The sequence below is a fragment of the Protopterus annectens genome, chromosome 9.part0, assembly GCF_019279795.1.
Source record: "Protopterus annectens isolate FY-2018-M chromosome 9.part0, PAN1.0, whole genome shotgun sequence".
Taxonomy (NCBI): Eukaryota; Metazoa; Chordata; order Ceratodontiformes; family Protopteridae; genus Protopterus; species Protopterus annectens.
This window is the reverse complement of record NC_056743.1, coordinates 1,924,856,147-1,924,879,170: the sequence shown is the minus strand read 5'-3', so window position 1 is coordinate 1,924,879,170 and position 23,024 is coordinate 1,924,856,147. Positions and strand designations below refer to the sequence as shown.

The 23,024-nt window shown below is 39.9% G+C and overlaps 1 protein-coding gene across 1 annotated transcript in view; it reads right to left on the bottom strand.

The window, feature by feature from the left end:
• MAN2B1 (mannosidase alpha class 2B member 1) overlaps positions 1-23,024 on the bottom strand; it is a 1,009,708-nt gene that overhangs the window by 624,746 nt on the left and 361,938 nt on the right. The window contains exons 7-9 of the mRNA XM_044084731.1: positions 19,166-19,282; positions 10,792-10,874; positions 2,326-2,446 (exon numbers count right to left, since the gene is read on the bottom strand). Coding sequence (XP_043940666.1) covers positions 2,326-2,446; positions 10,792-10,874; positions 19,166-19,282 — 321 coding nt within the window. The remainder of the gene's footprint in view (positions 1-2,325; positions 2,447-10,791; positions 10,875-19,165; positions 19,283-23,024) is intronic.

Below are 23,024 nucleotides of genomic sequence, written 5' to 3'. Positions count from 1 at the left end.
ACCCTCAGAAGCCGCTGCCTGCTCAGCGGCTCTGGACCCATCAGAGGGAATAATCTCCGAGGCTCCAAAAACCTTGAGTTTTCCTGTGGCCTGGCCGACTCCACGTGGGAGTCGGTAGCGACCTGCAACTCTAAAGTAGTGGGCATCAGGGGCTGCAAAAGTGCCTCACTGAGAACCAGCAATTTGCTTAGGAGAAGCTTCGTTGGTTTTGGACCTCGGTTGCCTGTCTTTTTCTTTACGTTTTTTGTGAACTCCAGTAGTTGGATGGCTATCCGACGACATTGTATAATTAAATCTTCACCCAAAATAGCTTAATGCAAAATCGTACCGACGCTTAATAGTGCGTTGGTTAAATCTAGCACAAAACCAACAACTAGCAACGTCGTGGTCAGGGCCTAGGCAAGGAATACAGTAAGAATGAAAGTCCTTATGAGGTATTTGCTTCCCACAAGAAATACAATTATTAACTTTTTCTGACATCGGTCTGGAGCAAGAAAAAAGTTTCCCCAATGGGGTACTTAGCTTTTAATGAAGACTTCGGATCTGAAACTCGAACACGAAAATTTCAGGAGTCGGACGACCGGCACTTGTGAACCACTTCTGCTTCGGGCACCGCGCGGCAAGAATGACTGAATAAAATGGCGTCGGCTGCATCTTCTATACCCCTGACGACCTGACGTCAGGGAAGAGGTGACAGCAACCGACGCAGGACCCAAGACTTTGGAATTCAGGCCGACTGAGGGCAACCTGCCAGCAGGATAATCCAAATGTAATGACTGCAACAGTGAAACACTGAGAACATCTATCTGGCCTTAAATGTAAGTAGGACCAAAGAATTAAAAATGGACTTCAGGAGGATACAGGAGGTACTTCAATCTGCGGAGATTAAGAGGGTGACAGTGGAGAGAGTCAAAAGTACCAAGTTCATGGGAGTGCATATCTCCAGTGATTTATGCTGGAAGACTAACATTAACCACACAGTGAAGAAGGCACAACATCTGCATTTCCTATGGAAACTGAGAAAGGCAAACCTGGCACAGACCATCCTCAAAGCCTTCCATAGGGGGAGAATTGAGGGTATCCTCACTAATAACACCATTGTATGGTCCAGACACTGCAAAGCATCTGACAGCAAGGCTCTCCAGAGCATAGTGAAAGCAGCAGAAAAAAATCATTGGTTCCTCAGTCCCATCCACGGATGAGCTGCATGAGACTAGGTATGTGGGAAGCGCTTGTAGGAAGATAATAGATGACCCCACCCATCCTGTGCAGGGCACGTTCTTCCACCTCTCCTTGGGTAGACAATATCGCAGCTTACACTGCAAAACATCTAGACTGAACAGGAGTTTCTTCCTCCTATCCATAAGGCTGCTGAACTCAAATGTCAAAGTATGACAGTAGATAACAGGATCACGATGCCATAAACATGCAATTGCTTAGTAACTGGAACAGTTAACCAGTCTCTTCTATTACTATTTGTGCAATAGCCAGAGTGAGTCATCACTCCATATATGTCCAATATGAACAGAGTTTGTCACATTACTAATGTGAATGATAATATGCCATAAAAACAAATTTTTAAATTCTGAAAAAATACTCTGCAAGATAGATACTATGAACTACACAGCCCGAGCTACAACCAGTTTTACAGTATATCAATCCAACAAAATAAACTGAAAACCCACTAACAAAATTAATTCTCAACAAGCAACTCAGTCAAACTTCTTATTTCGGCTTTTCCCCGGTTAGGGGTCGCCACAGTGGAACTCTGGTCTGCTAACGACTGGCAGTAGATTTTTACGGTGCCAAGGTGCCAGCCCGACGTCCAACCTTCAACGAAGGCACGCCCATTCACACATGTCTTTCGAACGACACTCAACTGAAGTTTAAAAAAAAATAATATAACTAGCAAATACATAACTCACTCCATGCTGAAATTAAACCACAGCTTCTATCCCTTCTCTGCTGTGCTTGTGATCTTTTAGTACTCCTATTTTAACCACCAGCTTCCAGCCACTTCTTCAGCCATGGATACATGTGGCACAGTTCCTGCACTACGAATTTACAGATGATGAAATTAGTGTTTAAAAACAAAATTTAACTAGTGAAAGTGATAAAAACCTCTTCAGTCTTGTTCTAGCAAAATGCAGCAAGACCAGCACAATATACTGTGCTTACTTTCACTATGATATGCATCACCCAACTCTCAATCCAAAATCTTAGTATGTTATTTAATAATTACCCCAAAACATTCTGCGACACAGAAATAATGACATGCATGACTTTGAGGCCCAACAACTTCTACTACACACCGAGTATTCATACCTGTAAGAAGTTATTGCTCATCCTTTCATAGCGTTTGAAAGCTGGTCGGCTGGTGAAGTAGCCAGTCCAAAACTGATGTGGTCCGTCAGCATAAGGAAAGAAATCATCTGACTTTACAGACCTGTACAACAGTATCAAATATTTAATTCTCCATACAGCTCCTAGAGTTTCAAAGTACTTTTAAATAAAATATATTTATACTTCTACATTAATCAAAAATGTCATTGCCCTTCTTTACATTTTTTTGGAGTCACAAAAGCAGGAGTCTCATGAAGATGCAAAATGTTGCTCATCTGAGCTCACCAAAGCTCGTCCAATGCTGGAGCTGAGGAAATACCCAACACATACCTTATTAGTTGTCATTATAAGACAGGTAATCAAAAACATTCAAATACTTGCCACCACATGGTGAGCTAATGGTTAATTTCTTACTCCCACTCTCCCCAGACGGCTTCTCTAATGGCAAGTTCACTAACTGATCCCATTGGCTATCTAGGACGAAGTCAAGATTAATCCCTCTGCTAGGAAGCTTAAATGTCTTGCGTGTTAATCAGATTTTGTGCAGCTAAGAAAATCACATGACTTTGCTAAACATTCTTCATGAACACCCCATAAGTAGGAAAGCTGTCATCCTGGGCGATTTTAATGACCCAATAATTCCCTGGTGGAATATAACCACTAATGCAGAATATGCATACAAATTCTTACATTTTATAAACAAGATGTCCATGGACCAGACTGTTAATGAACCTCCTGCAGGACAGAATATACTTTATCTGGTCATAAAAAAAATATATATCTGTATGTGCCATTCCTAAGGTATCACCCTCACTGGACAAGTCTGACCACAAACTGGTAAACTTCTGATCTCCAAACCTCAGAAACAATCATCACAGAACTCAGACTTCAAATTTACAAATATACAATTCAATGAATCACAAATTTCAAACAAAATTCTCCATAATGTTGACGCTGCAAAGGGTTGTGCAGAAAACGTCTACTCACACCTGTCCCAACTAGATCCATGCAAATGTGGAGGTTTAAAAGCAAACTAACAAGGAGATCCTAAAGCTTTAATAAACTAAATAATAAAAGGAAGAAACTCCTAAACTTATATAGAGAACAAATTACCCCTGAATTAAGAATATCAAACTAGACAAGAAACAAAAAAGGAAATAAGAAAAAACAAAGACATCCCATGAACTCAGACTAGCCAACGACAGCTACAAATCCTTCTTTAATTATGTCAGATAAAAGAGAAATAACAAAACATTGCTCTGAGCTTATTCATAATGGTACAAAGTGTTCCAATCTGGTGGATATTGCCAACATACCGGCAAATAAATTTAGTGCAAATTTTACCCGAGACCTCTACTGCAGATCCACTTATTCCTGATGGAACCAATCACCAACCAACACAAAACAGCATGTGCTAAAGGCACTCTCAAAAGCAAAGGACACCGCATCCAAGGGACCTGACAACACAAAACAGCATGTGCTAAAGGCACTCTCCAAAGCAAAGGAAACCTCATCCAAGGGACCTGACAACACAAAACAGCATGTGCTAAAGGCACTCTCCAAAGCAAAGGACACTCATCCAAGGGACCTGACAACACAAAACAGCATGTGCTAAAGGCACTCTCCAAAGCAAAGGACACCTCATCCAAGAGACCTGACAACACAAAACAGCATATGCTAAAGGAACTCTCCAAAGCAACACAAAACAGCATATGCTAAAGGCACTCTCCAAAGCAACACAAAACAGCATGTGCTAAAGGCACTCTCCAAAGCAAAGGACACCGCATCCAAGGGACCTGACAACCATTCCTCTCATTCGGCCTGCTTTATACGATGTCTGTGTTACTGCCTGCAATTTTTCTGATAGCCAGCCAGCTGCCCTTAAAAACGCAGATAGGATGTATAAAGATTCTCAGTCTTAAATTTGTATCCACTATTAACAAACCTAACCCAACAGCTACAGTTAACAGTTGATCCCACTGCTGGAAAGCACTTAGTTAATCCCAATCCTTCTCTTTCTGAGAAGGATGGGAAAATTAGTGCTAACTACAGGAAAAAAGTGTATCCTTCTGCAACTTTGTTTTTCAGAATTTTGAAATGTCAGGCTTGTATGTTAAAGTTTGTTCTGACAAACTGTGACAGTATGAGGAACGTTACCTGCATTTTGTTCTTGTCTAGAAAAAATTGCTTTAAATAACTTGGGTTTCTTCTAGCGCACAGATCAGTACTCATTGTTAACAGTGCATCTGACTGACACTTCCTCCATGGCTATGGCCAGTGGTACTGTTTTAAGGAAGTTTGTTTGGCTGCATTCTCAGACCCTCCCAGATGATGGTAAAAATGAGATTTTAAATTCTTCTTTGAACAGAGATTTAGGGTTTGATCCCTCTGCTGCAAGTTTTTTCAGTCATCCTTTTCCAAATTTTCCAAGGGATTTTCTATCTCCTCATCCAGTTTTGGCAAAAAAAAAAAAAAACACAGAATAAACAGTCTCAACAAAATACAAACAGACATTTAAGAAGAAATGTCAAGGGTGTTTCAAAAAGAAGTGTCCAACCTCCCAAAACCAAGGACAGTCTAACAAGTCTGAGTGACTATTCAAGAGACCTTGTGAACTCCCTCACCCTACACCCCTTTTTTGTCTTTCAGAAAGTCGAAATCCCCATTTTTCTCTTTGGCAACTGACAGTTTAAAACAGGCTATGAAAAAACATTCATCAAGGTTATAGATGGCAGTGGTAGGACATTCCCCCCTTTCTAGGGGATCATTCCTCATCCTTCAGATCAGACTCTTGTTTCCATCAGTTTTTCATTATCCGAAGGAGTGATAGAATCCGTTCCTTTTTCCCAGGTAGGGAAGGGCTTTTATTCAAGGATATTCCTAATGCAAAACAAAAATTGCTTGGAGGTCATTTCTGGAACTAACTTTCTTAAACCTGTTTATGATTGCACCCTAATTCAAAATGTCACTTCACAACGTTACTACTTCTTCTTTCAAGTTTCCTTGCAACACTATATTTAACAGATGCTCATCACATCCCTATTCATTCAGACTTCCAGACACACACAAAACCATAAAAAATGTCTGATCACATCATCATTTCACTACCTTATCCAATGGACTATCCACTGCACTAGCACTATTCACAGAGTGTCTAGATATAGTTATGGATCATTACAGGCTGCAGGATATCCACATTTTTCCATAGTTAGAAAACTTGATTACCTTTACAGAGTCTTTTTCAAAGTGTCAAGAATCTCTCTTTCTCTTGGGTGAGAGATCTCTTACACAGATTGGGATTCTAAGGGAACATTCAAAGTCTTTCTTGAGTCCTTCACACAGGATTGTGTTCCTGGGATATTAACTAAACATCTCAGTTAAATGAGTTTTTCTTCCACAGGGATGAATAGATCTTTACCTAACTCTATTTTTAAGGTTTTCCACTCAGACTTTGGTCACTGACAGGGAATATCTCAGGATGCTGGTTCCGGCATCAACACCATTTACCCTTCCAAGTCCTAGTACTGGGGTTTGTCAGAAGAGAAATCTTTTGGTGGAGACAACAGATATACTTAACTCCAGGTCTCCCTTTCTCCATCCCTGCTCCAAAGCATTTAGTCACCACAAATGCTTTGGATTTTGCTTGGGGAGCAGTTCTAGAATAGATAAAAATTGCAGGGGGTGTGGGACACCAAGGGGGACATGAACACAAATATCAAGGATATGCTTGCCCTAATCAAGGCACTTTACTCTGTGAACCATCTTTGGTCTCCGGGACCTCTTCAAGTGGTTACAGACAATAACACAGTCATGTAGTACATCAACAAGCAAGGGGGAACCAGGTCATACTCACTTTGCAGACTAGTCATGTTTGCTTGGGATATAGCTTCACAGCACAATCTCACTCTATAGGCATCCAACATTCCGTGAGAGCAAAACTGTGTGGCAGAGAAGCTGAGCAGGACCAAGGCAGACCTTTACACATGGAAACTATCAGGGGGTCTTCCAAAATTTGATACATCAGTGGAGAGTTCCTCAACTAATCTCTTTTTTTCCCTCTGAAAAATCAACTGGCAAGAGTCTGTTACAAGACTCCATGCAAGGAGGCCTGGAAGAAAGACGCCTTTTCTGTTCCTTGGACAGGAGTGTTCTTGTATGCTTTTCCACCCTTTTCACCAATATCCAAGATACTTCCAATTCACAAGGTATCCCCCAAGAGCAGTGTAATGTCTCCTTCTGGCCCAAGCAATTGTGCTTCTCCCTTGTTTTGGAAACAGCCAGGGACAATTAGCACAAGCTTCTTCAAAGACTGATCTACTCACACAAGAACAAGGGGGTGTTTGATGCACCCCGACATCAATCAACTTCAATTGACCACCTGGATGATAGGGTCTTAATTCCCTTTAGGCACCTATTTAATGAAGATGTGCTGCAGGTACTAACGGAGAGAAGAAGGCCTGCTGCTACAAAACCATATATTAGCAAATGGAAAAGGTTTTCTAGTTGGTGCTAGCAACATAACCAGCACCCATTTAGGGCTTGTTGTTCTCTGGTTCTACAATATTTGTGCGAGCTATGATCCTATGTCCTTTCTTATTCCTCTAAAAGGGTTCATTTATGAGCCATTTCAGAATGAGTGCCCATGGATCCTCCCCTTTAAATGCAGTCTCATGTCAAAATGTTCTTGAAAGGGGTTTTGCACAACTTTGCACAACAGGCCTCCAAGAAAACCAGTGGCCCCTCCTTGGGACCTTAATTTTGTGATAGAGAAGCTAACACTTGCTCCATTTGAACCAGACAACCTGGCTGACTTGAGGGCTGTTCTTAATATGGAAAACAGTTTTACTGATTCCTCTGACCTCTACAAGAAGGGTATTGGATTTGCAAGCTCTTATGGAGAGTCAACCCTATCTCATTTTCAATAGGGACAGGGTTTCTTTAAGAACTAATCCTTCTTTTATGCCTAAAGTGGTATCAGAGTTTATTTTAAGTCAAACTATCCATCTACAAGTTTTCTTTCCTGACCATAAAAATTTAGGGAGAAAGGATATTCCATACCTTCGATGTCCACGGATAACTCGGGGTATTATCTTCACAGATATAAATTTTTCAGATCTTTGGATTAACTGTCCATTTCTTGGAAAGGTAAGAAGGGACAACCTGGGTCAAAACCGATTATTTCCAGATGGTTGTTTAAGGCTATTACATTTTGTTATATTCACCATAACAAATCTATTCCAGGCAGGGTCAAGGCTTCATCTATGACTTTTTGGAAAGGCTTGGATTCTAGAAGTCTTCTAGAAGCTGCTACTTGGTCCTCTGTACATACTTTTACAAAGTGCTATTTCTCTAAGTCCAGATCTAGCGTTGCTAGGACCATTCTCAAGGGGCTCCTGGACTCTTCCCCTTCCACCTCATTAATGTAGTTAGCTAAGGCTGCTGCAGCAGTGATCAACACAATGAACATAGTACAGTTGTGTACGCTGAACTTACCATAGCAGTTGATGTTTGAATGATCACGGCTGCAGTGAACATCCCCTTCCACCCCCTTTGCTCGTTTCTTGTGTGCTTTTTATACAAGGGTATGGACATGTATTTTCTGTTGTTCCTTCCATTGTCCTTTCAAAGTTCAGTTTCTTCTCTCTTGGCAGGAAAGCTCTGAATGGCTTTGCACCCAAACTTGTATTTTAGTCAGCTCAGTTTAAGCTATTTGACAGTCTGGGTGTACGGAAGGTGACCTGAACCTTTGGAAGCTGGCTGGCTGTTGTATCCTTGGCAGTATATAACCCAATACAGTTAAGGCTACTGTAGCAGTGATCATTCAGACATTTGTTGTTATGGTAGGTTTTGCTTACACAACTGTACCATCTCCTGACATCCAAAGTGCCAAGAAGACTCCCAGCTAACGTACTACAGAAGGCAGGAAATATGAGCTAACTAAAGTGCATTAAACATATCACAGGGGAAATATGAGCTAACTACAGTCCATTAAACATATCACAGGGGAAACATGAGCTAACTACAGTCCATTAAACATATCACAGGGGAAATATGAGCTAACTATAGTCCATTAAACATATGACAGGGGAAATATGAGCTAACTACAGTCCATTAATCATATGACATGGGAAATATGAGCTAACTACAGTCCATTAATCATATGACAGGGGAAATATGAGCTAACTACAGTCCATTAAACATATCACAGGGGAAATACGAACTAACTACAGTCCATTAAACATATGACAGGAGAAATGTGAGCTAACTACAGTCCATTAAACATATGACAGGAGATATATGACAGGAGAAATATGAGCTATCTACAGTCCATTAAACATATGACAGGGGAAATATGAGCTAACTACAGTCCATTAAACATATGACAGGGGAAATAGGAGCTAATTACAGTCCATTAAACATATGACAGGAGAAGAATGAGCTAACTACAGTCCATTAAACATATGACAGTGAAAATATGAGCTAACTACAGTCCATTAAACATATGACAGGAGAAATATGAGCTAACTACAGTCCATTAAACATATGACAGGAGAAATATGAGCTAACTACAGTCCATTAAACATATGGCAGGAGAAATATGAGCTAACTACAGTCCATTAAACATATGACAGGGGAAATGTGAGCTAACTACAGTCCATTAAACATATGACAGGGGAAATATGAGCTAACTACAGTCCATTAAATATACGGCAGGAGAAATATGAGCTAACTACAGTCCATTAAACATATGACAGGGGAAATATGAGCCAACTACAGTCCATTAAACATATGACAAGGGAAATATGAGCTAACTACAGTCCATTAAACATATGACGGGAAATATGAGCTAACTACAGTCCATTAAACATATGACGGGAAATATGAGCGAACTACAGTCCATTAAACATATCACAGGAGAAATATGAGCTAACTACAGTCCATTAAACATATGACAGGGGAAATGTGAGCTAACTACAGTCCATTAAACATGACAGGGGAAATATGAGCTAACTACAGTCCATTAAACATATGACAGGGGAAATGTGAGCTAACTACAGTCCATTAAACATATGACAGGGGAAATGTGAGCTAACTACAGTCCATTAAACATATGACAGGGGAAATATGAGCTAACTACAGTCCATTAAACATATGACAGGGGAAATATGAACTAACTACAGTCCATTAAACATATGACAGGGAAATATGAGCTAACTACAGTCCATTAAACATACCACAGGGGAAACATGAGCTAACTACAGTCCATTAAACATATCACAGGGGAAATATGAGCTAACTACAGTCCATTAAACATATGACAGGGGAAATATGAGCTAACTACAGTCCATTAAACATATGGCAGGAGAAATATGAGCTAACTACAGTCCATTAAACATATGACAGGGGAAATGTGAGCCAACTACAGTCCATTAAACATATCACAGGAGAAATATGCGCTAACTACAGTCCATTAAACATATCACAGGAGAAATATGAGCTAACTATAGTCCATTAAACATATGACAGGGGAAACAACTTCTTGCTCTTTGTACTGCAGTCTTCTATCACATGAAGGGTTACTATTTCTCAGCAAAGTGCTACCACTGGCAATAGGTTCTCTTACAGGTGAGTGTTAAATCAAATCACCATACTTAAAAGTTGCATTTTATTAACATTCCTAAATTGTAAAACATTTGAAAGAATAATAAAATTGGGGGGGGGGGGCACGCCTCCTCTCTATGTACACTCCTTACTTATATGTACCAAATCCACAGGGAAAAACTTCACTACAATGTACAGCAGTCCCATGTGTCTGTGCATGCTCAACAAACCAAGATCAAGGCATTATGAAGAAAAAGCACTTGACAGAAATATGCTCAGCCATGAGTAGGCTAATCTTCTCCATCTGCTAGACAGGACTTTCACTTGACTGAACTAAAAAGCTGGAAATGAACTTTCTAAACTGAGAACATTATCTTTCAGGAATGAGTTCAAAGGCATCTCCAAAAAATTATTAGCTGTTGCTGTTACCTGTGTGTTACCATCTATTCACAAAACAGGAAACCAAAGGAAGTTTTACTTACCAACACAATGACAATGTGTGTCCAGGGAAAGGATCACCAGACCAGGTACTGCTTCATTCCCAGTGCTGTTTTAGCAGTTACAAAGGTAAATGGACAGGTCATGCTCATCACAATAGAAGTTGCATTCACTTCTGATATCCATGTAACTTTAGGTAGCTATGATGAATTTATGTCCATTCTATTCGTTTAGTGCTTCTTGGCCATTAGGCCAAACTTCCCAAAAGTCTGGACTTTCATAAATAGCAGACTTTAATCAATGATCTTACCATAATATGATGGAAGCACTACTTACAATGTAAACATCAGACATTATACAGAACCACCATGGTTAACATTATAATGAATTCAGCAGGGATATACTCACCAAGATAAATTAGCTTTGTTCAACTCCTGCAAGTAGCAACTTGGAGTGGAGTAGAATACATTAACCTTACTGGAGTTTGCTTGCTGAAAAAAAAAAAAAAAAAAAAAAAAAAAAAAAAAAAATAGGAAGCTCAGAACAAGATAAGCAAATGATCTTAGAATCCATAAAGCATTACAAATCAGCACATTGTTCTAGCTTCCTGAAACAAAGGAAAGAATCTCAGAATGCAATGCCAACAACCTAGTTCCCAGTTCTCCTGTTCCCGGTTTTCTGACCTGCCTGCAAGTCCCTTCACCTTCCATCTCCCAACTTCTATCTACCTTCTGCTCTTTGGGCTTTCCCTGCCTCTAGTGGTGTGTTAACTTGTAAAAGATCTGTCAGTCTTTATCTGAGCTCTCACACTCTCTTCCAAACAAAGTTTACCTGATATTTTTGACCGTTTTTTTTTTTTTTGTTCACTAGCTTCTAGCCTGCATCGGGGAATCGGCTCGCTCCATTTGCCCTTGTTGCGTTTGGGTTCTCTCTGTTCCCTTACCCCCATTCCTACCCATCCCATTTCAATTACATTTATTCTAACTATAGCTCCTCCCATCACCTCACTTCCACCAATTAAACACACACACACCGTTTTCATGCACACCCACATCACATCAATAATTTACACCTATTAAGATCATCATTAAGATACCACTCCTTATTTTTCAAACTTTCTGCTTTCTACCTTTGCCTCCCTCTATTCTTCACAACTTAAAGCCTACCTAAACTAGTTAACAACTCTCACTCCTACACTATGTCACTAACCTCTAACATTGCACTCCTCACCCTATCTCTGTCATTCTTTCGGCTAATACAACTAACCTCACATATACCTACATCATGCACCATTCTACAGCCACTATAACCCATTATATACATTCACTTACCAGCTTTTCTAACATATCCTCTACCCTTTATGCCACAGATGTGATGATATGCTCAAAAAAAAAAAATTTCTTCTCACATGCTTTCATCTCTACACCAAGAACAACACTACTTCAGCTCATAACTACCCACAAAACTTAAGACTCAGAAACTCTAAGCTACTTTAATGTGGCGACATTCACCCCAACCCAGGCCCAAGCACAACCACTGCTATCCCCAACTCCTACAAATCATTAAACGTTATAACCATTAACCTCCAAAGTATCAAGAACAAAATACCAGAATTCCACTCCTGGATAACTCACAATAAACCCATCATAGCCGCCACTGAAACATGGCTGAAGCCCTATATTAAAGATACAGAATTCTTTCCCCCAGGCTTTACCTGTCTTAGATCTGATCATCCCTGAAAAAAAGGTGGAGGAGTCTGCCAGACATATCCTAACACCTGTATTTTACAGCAGGCCTATCCTTCAATTCTCCTCCGCTGAAACAAAAACATCCACATTATTGCATCATACATTCCTCCTGGCAATGATATTTCAATATTAGAAGAAATACTGTCACAGGTTTCCAACAACATAGAAGATGTTAATATCAATTGGTTAGACATCTCCCACCAAAATCCCTCCTCCAGTATAAACCTATTTTCCTTCACCCAACTTATTAATGACATAACTAGACCAAACAAAACCAACAGTCGTTCTATCCTGGATTGGATATTGGTCCCTGACACAGCTAAGACTGTATCCAAAGGAACTCTCCCTAATACCATTAGCGACCACATAACTGCCTTCATAGTTTGAAAAACAGCTACATCACTTAGCAGACATCACTACCAACAAATAAGAGACCTCTCTCATTTCTGTCTGACCACATTCAATACCACCCTATAACATATCAATTGGAACACACAAAAATTCCTCCCTTTAGATAAGCAATTGAATTCTTTAACTCAACATTTCTTAAGGTCGTAGACGACCAAGCTCCACTCATTCTAAGGAAGGTGAAAACTAATCACACCACCTGGTTCACAAAATCCACTAAACAGTTAATGACTGCAAGGGAAAAGGCATGGAAACACTGGCAAAAAAAAACAAAAACATCTCCGACCTGACAAAATACAAAACTCCATAACCAAGTAAAGAGCTAAGTCAAAAGACAAAAACGATCATCATCTTACCTTACAAAAACTTCATAAACATAACCTAAGAGTTCTGGAGATCCATCAATTCCCTTACTACACCCTGGGTCAAATAACAATCCTTGCCCAAACCCTGACAAAATACCCACAGAAATAGCTACATCTTATTTCATCAGTACTACTGCCAAACTAACTACCACCCTTCCGTCCAACCCTTCCCCTCAAGACAGCCCTACTCATACCAAATATTCTCTCTCACCTATCCCTACCAACACAATAAAAAAGCTGCTCCAAAAGCTTAAACCATGCACCAACTCCCCAGACAACCTACCTGTTGAGTTCCTTCAATTCGCAGCAAATTCTATAGCTGCTCCCATCAGCATTCTTAACAGATCTATTTTAGAATACTACATACCCTGTTATTTGGAAAAAGGCATACATCTTGCCTGTGCATTAAAGGAGGCAATAACACAGACATCTTCAACTTTCAACACATTGCTATCCTCTCACCCATCTCCAAGATATTGGAAAAATACATCCACACCCAACTACTTCACTATTTACTTCATAAACAAATAATTTCTTCTACTCAACATGGATTCCGACCTGGTCATAGCACTACTACAGCTCTCATATCCTTCTCCAACACAGTTAACCAAGCCTGAGATGATGGAAAAATTGTGCACTCTCTCTTTTTAGACCTCTCCAAAGCCTCTGATACCATCTCCCACTTTCTCCTCCTCACTAAACTGACAGGCATAGGTATCACACATCCCAATCCCTAGACTGGTTCTCAAACTACCTCACTAACAGGCAACAATCAACCAAATGGCAAAATTCATTCTCTCCGTTTCTCGACACCACCACAGGTTCCCACAAAGATCTATATTAGGGCCCCTCTTGTTGAGCATCTTTATCAATAACTTGCACACCTCTCTTACCCAAAATACTGTTATAAAATACGCTGATTCCACAACCTGTGCTACCAACTCGTCATCTGAACTACACTCACACAAGATGCCCTCACTGCAAGAGAGATATGGATGTGCAACAACCATCTTGCCCTAAACCCCAACAAAACTAGTTCTTTTTTTACCCAAAAAATCCACTCTACTAAACGAGGAAAATTTTACCATTCAAGCTCAAAACAGCACAATAACTGAAGTCGTACCACATACCAAACTGTTAAGCATCTTAGATGAAAATTTGACATTTGACCTGCACATTCAGACCAACATTAAAAAAAAACACACCAAAAACTGGGAACTCTCTATAGACAAAAATACTTCCTCAACCACTCCACAAAACTCTCTCTCACCTCTTCCTTCCTGCTACCCTCTCTTCTTTACGGTGCCCCCTCCTGACCAAACTACCTCTCACCTCCTCCTTCCTGCTACCCTCTCTTCTTTACGGTGCCCCCTCCTGACCAATATTCAGGCCTCTCTCAAATCCAAACTTGCATCATGCTATAATAAAATAGCCAAATTTTTATTACACAAGTTACACTTCTCACCACTGCTGACTTCTGCACCAACTAAACTGGTTGGAACTTCCACATCACCTGCTTCTTATTCAAATATCCATTGCACACAAATGTATCTATAACTATCTAGCTGCCCTTCCTTGTCTTCTCTACTCAGTCAATATCAACCAGACCTCTCTGATCCAATAATCACCTGCTCCTAAATGTAGTAAAACCAATTCACACAGGATGACAAATGTGCTATTCCTTTACTGTAGCTAAACTATGGAATAATCTTCCTCAGTCTATAAGACTGATCAGCAGCATCCCTCTCTTTAAAAGAGCTCTGAAACTATACCTCACCAGTCTATAGCAATTCACCTGTTCTAAGGATGCAATTCCTACAACTCGTGCCCCTCTCTTTTTCCTCCCTTTCTCCTATCCCTGTCTCTTCCTGTCTTGCACTACATATCCCTATCCATGTACTCTCCCTCCCTGACAGACTGCCCTCCTACATTTACTATCAAAGAAATGCTATACATTTAGCTGCTCTTATTTCAAGACTGCATTTCTCTATTCCTAATCTTCACTTAAGGTTTAACCTCCTGGCATCTGGCCTAAACAAACTTTCTAGGGAGTACTATCTTACACCTCACTCTTCCTATCTACATCCGGACCTACTGTTCATTGGTATTGTTACTAGCCATGATCTACCTCTATAAGGACTATCGTTACATGTTCTCTGATATTACTAGCCATGATCTACTGTTATAAGGACGATTGTTGCATGTTCTCTGATATTACTAGCCTAAATTTTACGCAATGCTTTATAGTATATATATATATATATATATATATATATATATATATATATCTATATATATATCTATATATATATATATGGCACCACCCTAAAAGCGCGCATGACAAAAGCGCGCTCCCATAACCGCGCTGCCATATGCGCGTAGCCAAAAGCGCGCGCGGGTTTGGAAGAATAGGACATGTGCGCGCGATATCAAAACACCCAAAAGCGCGCATTTCATATGCGCGTAATAAAATAAACATAGCATTAAAATAAGTAAAATAATTATAATTATATTTAGTTTTTCCACTGAAGGGCTGCAGTTCAGCAGTAATTACCAGGAGCTGACATGGAAGCCTACAGACATTAACCAGCAGTAGAATCAAAGTAGAGACCTGTACAACTCCAGATCACAGAGATCAACACCTGAAAAATTAATGCATGCAACTACATTCAGCATATAGCAACAAGTGTAAAAATCACTCCAATCAGAAATGCTGCAGTGTGACTATAATGGTGCATGGTCAAGCTATCCTTGTTTGATACTCTTGAATGCAGCTGAGACTTGGAGAAGGATGGCACTGAAGAACAGTGGTGATCCTTTCTGACTGCACAGCCATTATCCACTTCATCTAAGGTGGGCTCAGTACTATGTCAGCATCTGAATCCAGATTGCTAAGGATCAAGGAGGCCATAAATAGATAGATACGATTCAAGTTAGATTTATATACATGGCAGCTGCCTAATACAGCTAACCATGGCTGCAATAAATACATCCAGTCTAGTTCTGGTATTACCAGTAGTTGCAGCAGTGTCCACCTTACCTTTATAAGAAAAGTGTGCATACTTTTGAACTGTAATATGTTATCTAAAATCAATATTTCATGTCCATAAAGCTAGAGATTATTTTTACTTGCCTGAACAGTATTAGCATTTCCATGCAAGTTTTTACCTTTTAAAAGGGAAAGTATTCTACTAAGCACTTTGTGAGATTTCTTCTCTGATTATGTTTTTTTTCAGATTTTGAGCAGAAGTTGAATTATTTTTCTTTTTCTTCTGCTTCCTCCTAACAAGTAATTCTAGAGTGCTGGTCGGGCTGACTATGGACTGAGGAAGTTTCCCCAAGTCATACTTGGCGTTGTGTTCTGAATATTTTTACGCGCGCATATGGGTGCGCGCATATGTATACGCGCATATGGAAGCGTGCATTCGGGTGCGCGCTTAAGGGAGCGCGGTTATGGATGCGCACTTTTGGGTTACGCGGTTTTGGGCGGACACGATATATATATAGATATATATATATAGATATATATATAGATATATATATATATATAGATATATATATATCCTATATGACTCCATATTTATGTATAATGTTTGTCCAATAGGATTGTATATTCTGTATTTGCACTGTTGTGCCATGTCTGGAGCTTTTTGCACCGGGCCTCCACTGAAAATGGGCTCACTTTGGCCCAGTGGACTATCCTGGTAAATAAATGCAAATAAATAAATGAATAAATAGTTCCACTTGCCAATACAGATTACTAAAAATCTAGCAAGGGACACACAGATCATCCCAACAGCAGCTATCCCTCCAAGATAAGGTCCAAAGGAATGCCTCCTGCTGGAGAACAGAGGTAAAGTCAGCAAAAAAGTTAAAAAAGTTAAATAAGGAGCAGGATGAAGACTGGGGGGACATGTGACAGAATGAAAAGAAACATTATTTTAAGTAACTGCATGCCAGCACCCACTAAACATAATCTACCCCTGCCAAAAAAAAGTCCTCAGCCAAGTCTGAAAGCAGCCACCCAGCAACATACTACCCATTTCTCATACCTCAATGATGATTCTATACTTGCTTGTGGCACAGAAAGAATGTAGATAGTTCCCAGGTAGATGGAGGGGGCCACCTCAAATACCTACACCATTTACTACAGGACAAGCTGGTAGTGGCAAAAGTGAAGCTATACAGCTCTAAGCAGCTCAAGCAGAGGAAGGGCAATAAAAGAGGGAAATACTGATTCTCACCACCAACAACAAATCAACTTGTTGATGAGTCAAACAGCTTATCACATGTGGAGAGGAGGAAACCCTGTTGTATACTGCCTACTATTATTACAACTGTCTGCTATTTCAGCCCCAGGAATAGGCCTCTTGTCGCATCCCTCTCTCTTTAAACATTTTTACTTAATTAAAATATTTAACTTCTACAGGAACATGTTGTCACTGTAAAATACCACAGTCTACTCTACTCCTTACAATAACATAGCATGGAAGACTGCATTACTCCTCGTATTAGCATGCAATGATGCACTGTTGCAGCATGGAAGGCCGCACTACACCTCACATCAGCATGCAATGATATGCTGCTGCAACAAGGAAGGGTGCACTACTCCTCAAACTAACATGCAATATACTACTGGAGCACGGAAGGCTGCACTACTCCTCACACTAGCATGCAATGATACATTGTTGCAGCATGGAAAGCTGCACTACTTCTTACATTAATATGTAATGATACATCGTTACAGCATGGAATGCTGTACTACTCCTTACATTATCATACAATGATACACTGTTGCAGCATGGAATGCTGCACTACTCCTTACATTAACATGCAATGATACACTGTTGCAGCATGGAAGGCTGCTCTACTAGTATGAAGAGCTGCATTTTGTCTTTTACCATCGGAATGCCTTATTACTATTGGCATCACAATACCACTGCCTCTCTCATTCATCCTATCTATTAGCACCCCCCACATATGTGCACACCCACACCACACACATATTATATATATATTTATTAACAAACAAGGCAAATCATTAGTTTAGTTCAGTAAAACACCACATTTCTCTCTCTTCATCTTAATCTGTTTCCCAGTCTGACAACTGCTTCTTTAATATGGAGGTAAAGGATCATTCTCTCAAGTCTATCGCCATACTACACCAGACAAAGACCTGGTTACATAGGATATGGCAAGTCACTCTCATTCTCCTCTGGACGACTTCTCCTACCCATTACACTGTGCTGGCCATCCTACTGATGGTTGCTATGTACTACTTGCCTTGAAATGTCCCAAACTAGCCACTTATCTGCATAACTTCAGAGACCCACTTCTGATACAACCATGCAACTATAAGATGTTGAATACCACCTGGATCATGTAAGATGTTGTACCCAATGCCCAGCTTTTCAGCAGTTACCATACACCACTCTTGGCCTACAATGGAAAAGTCAGATTTAGTTACTTTACACCACTCACGGCCTACAACGGAAACATCAGACTTAGTTACTGTACACCACTCTCGGCCTACAATGAAAACATCAGATTTAGTTACTGTACACCACTCTCAGCCTACAACGGAAACATCAGACTTAGTTACTGTACACCACTCTCGGCCTACAACGGAAACATCAGATTTAGTTACTGTACACCACTCTCGGCCTACAATGAAAACATCAGATTTAGTTACTGTACACCTCCCGGCCTACAACGGAAATGTCAGATTAAGTTACGGTACACCTCTCTCGGCCTACAACAGAAACATCAGATTTAGTTACTGTACACCTCTCTCGGCCTACAATGGAAACATCAGACTTAGTTACTGTACACCACTCTCGGGCTACAACGAAAACATCGGATTTATTACTGTACACCACTCTCGGCCTACAATGAAAACATCATATTTAGTTACTGTACACCTCTCTCAGCCTACAATGAAAACATCATATTTAGCTACTGTACACCTCCCGGCCTACAACGGAAATGTCAGATTAAGTTACTGTACACCACTCTTGGCCTAAAAAGGAAACAACATATTTAGTTACTGTACACCTCTCTCAGCCTACAATGGAAACATCCGATTTAGTTAATGTACACCTCTCTCAGCCTACAATGGAAACATCCGATTTAGTTAATGTACACCTCTCTCGGCCTACAATAAAAACATCAGATTTCATGTGCACAATGTACACCACTCTCAGCATACAATGATTTCATGTCTTAAAATTCTTCAGTTACCTATAAACATGAAAAAGTTACCTGAGCATTGACATGTTTGATCAATTTGTCCATGTTCTTGTACCACAAGTTTGCATTTTCATACTGGAAATCGGATCCCATGGTCATGATAATGTGATTTGTTCTATAATGTTTTGACTGTCAAGTGAGAAAAAAAATACATAAATGTTTCAGATACGTTTCTCTCAAAAGCATAAATTCAGTTAACCACAACAAGAAAATGAAAGTTACATACTTACTAAAATGATAAATGTATACAGAGGAGGTCCATTTTTGGTAACCTCAAACTAATTACAAAAGGTGTTAGGGCTGATCTACAGGTCAAGTATTACAAAGGGGGATTGGAAGCCTCCCCCACCATGCAACACAGATGAGACAAATTCCAGTTCTTTCCTTTGCAGTGTTTAGAAGACAGAAGAAAAACAGCAGAAAAGAGAGGATGAAAAAAAAACAGAGGAGAGAGGACAAAAGACATGAGACAGGACACACTACAACAGGGGGACACATGAGCCATGTCTTACAGAACATGACCCTTCCACTTATAGATCTATTAAAACTTTTTTACCCAGTACAACAAGCCTATTTTCAGTAATATTAATACAGAGTCCCAGCTTATCCTTCTCAATGGTCACCATCATGGAAACATGCAACAGATGACGGCAGCTCTGAACAAAGACACAGAAATCAATGTCCAGCTTAAAATGCCTCTAAAATACATTAGGGAAGGCCCGACTAGGAAGGCAGAAGTAACCATGGGCAGAAGTAACCATGGGCAGAAGTAACCATGGGCAGAAGTAACCATGGCTCCAGGGAAATGACTCCTTCAAGTTAGACAAAAAGCTTCCCATGTTTATGGTGACAAAATTCACTACAATTAGATAACCATCTGCAAAGGGGAAGCTTAAAAACTCTGATACGAAATAAGGGAGTGCTACAGAATCCTGAAAGTTCAAAATCCTGAAAGCCCAAAATCCTGAAAGTTCAAAATCCTGAAAGTTCAAAATCCTGAAAACACACAGGATACCTAAACTTACTACATTCTAGCACAAGTACTTACAGAAACAAAACACAAACCATATTACTCTTCTCCAAGTATAAGCAGGGGAGCAAGCCCCCCCTGCACTCCCATAAAAGGGGCTGCACCCCCACACCCCCTGCTACCTAAATAGATCAACTCCAAGACTGCACTTAGTGTACTGAAGTGCAATCTCGGAGTTGTCATATTTAAGTAGCAGGGGTGTGGGGGGGGGTGCAGCCCCCAACATGGGGGCTGCAGGGGGGCTTGCTCCCCTGCGTATAGTTGAAGGGTAATATGTTTCTGTATATACTTGTGTTGGAATATAGTAAGTGTTGGTATCCTGTGTGTTTTCAGGATTTTGATCTTCAGAATTCTGTATTGCTCCTGAAATAAGGACTTTAAAAAGGATAGAAAGATATCAGGTTACGTCTACGTAAACTCTAAGCTGTATGTTGACATCCATACAATGGAGACTGCCTGATTTCTTCAACAGTCCGCCATAATTCCAGAATTTAGCAGAGTTATTTATAATGGAAATCTGTTTTACTTTTACAGACAGTTCCTGTTGCACTATAACTTCATTTGGAGACACAACTTTGTAGAGTCTCTGCTTTTTCTGTGAAAGTGCTGGCTGGCTGTGATAAACTGCAGTTTGCTCGTCCTTCTCTAGCCACAGCCGCCAGACTCTTACTGCAGACTCTCTTAATACACTGTTCCTATCCTAATCAACTTAAATAATACTCAAGAAAGAAACTTGCCTCCTGCCACAATAAAGTAGCTGAATTTGCCACCAATCTCCCTCAAAGGACCCACCATTGTCACAGCTTAAAGAAATTAAACTGGCTTGAACTGCACAACTACCTACCGTATTCACAACTAACTACAGCACACAAACTCATTCATCATCCAGAAAAGTGGCCTGCACTAGAAAACTTACTACTGTCCTACTGTATGGCAAGGGACTTCTGTTCTATTAACACTTTCTTATTACTCACAAATAAGTCAAATAATGTTCCAAGAGACTAGCTCTACTCTCAATATGTTGCTCAGCTCTGGAATAGTATCCCCACACAAATAAAACTCTCCAACAAACTCAACACTTTTAAACCACCGCTTAAACAACATCTTAACCAATCCTGGTCCTGCACATGCTCATCACAAGGTAGAGACTTTGTGCTCACTGTACGATACTCTCCAAATACGCTCCTTAAACAGAATACACTCAACCTCTCACCAAAGTGACAAAACAATTTAATAAGTAACTGCTGCCTGCACCATCCACTAAGTTGCAAACTGTGCTGCCTGCACCATCCACTAAGTTGCAAACTGGCTTTTTAGTAACTTCCACCTCTGTAAAATTTTAGAATGTATAAATGTAACTCCTGCTTGTGTATAAATGTAAATAGAAATGTAACTAGTGTGTGTTTAACTGAAACTTAGTATAATACAATGTAAGCAAATGGAGATTTTCTCCCTGGGCCTCTGCTGAAAATGGGTATTACCCAGTTAGACGTTCCCAGTAAACAAGACAAATACATTTAATGAATTGACTAATTAATTTCTGGAACTTCAATTGACACAAATGTCTTGTACAGATTTCAAAAGTTTCTTCTCTAAAGCTTATGATCTTCTCCACAACTACTTAGGGTCTTGGCTCATTTGTATTATCAAGAACTTCAACTTCAGACTGTTGACTTTTGAATGGCTTTTGAATTCTTAATTTTATCTCCAACCAGTAAATCAGACTTCTGCAGTACTTATCACACCAGTACTGTGGTAACTGATTTATTTATTTTGAACACTTCTTTCACTTTATGGTAGTTTTCAGACACAATGTAGAATAACTAGGCAGTCTGATTCCCACTTTCTGCCTATTAATACATGCAACGTTAAGAGACTGAGTCCTTGCAGTAAAATGTTCCCATATTCCAAAAATGTAAGATAAGAACCCTTATATTTTTTGCTCTTTTCATCTGTCCACTAGATTGAGGATAATGTGGAATGGATGTATGTTTCTGAATCCCCAGTCATGCAAAGATATTCTGAATTCTTGACTTGTGTACTGTGGACCACCGCAAGATGTGACAATGTCAGGTATCCCTCATCTTAGAAGCGCAGCCTTTAACATAATGACAGTTGTACTTGTGTCTGTTTCATTACTTCAGGAAAGCTGAAACAATAGTCCATATGAGATTCTGGTCTTTGAAGTGAAAAATACTATACCCAGTCAGCTCCAAGGGTGATCTGCTACCGGGTATGGAGCATTTATTTATTAATTCACTCATTAAATTGGGTAGACTGACTGGCCCTGGGGCCCCTGTCAGCCATGACCCGAGTTACCTCTGGAAAAGCAATTTATGCAGAACATTGCACATACAAGTTAAACAAGCACAACAATATTACAGAAAAAGCACATTAGAAATAAGTAACAATATGTGTAACGCAGTACAAAGCATATTTTACAATGTTACCCAAATGTTCCCAATTGTTAGTGTAAATATTGGCTGCAGGTGACTTGTAACACTGATTAATGTTAATGTGACACCCAAACCACACGTAAAAATGGGGGGGGGGGGGTAATGATGATGATGAACTTAGGTCAAACTAAAGGAATTCAATGGGTACTAAAAATGCCCTGGTATACGTGCATGAAAATTCCAATGTTCCTGAAGCATTTACAGCAGTATTCATTTTATAGGTAACCCCAAGCTTGCTCTGGAGATTTGCAACTATTTGCTGGTGCCTACCTCTGCAGGAAGGTTAATCCAACAAGCAAGACTCATTTTGGAGAAAGTTTTTTCAGCTACTGTTTTACTGAAAAGGGGGGGGGGGGATTTCAGAGTATTTGTTGCAAACCATAAC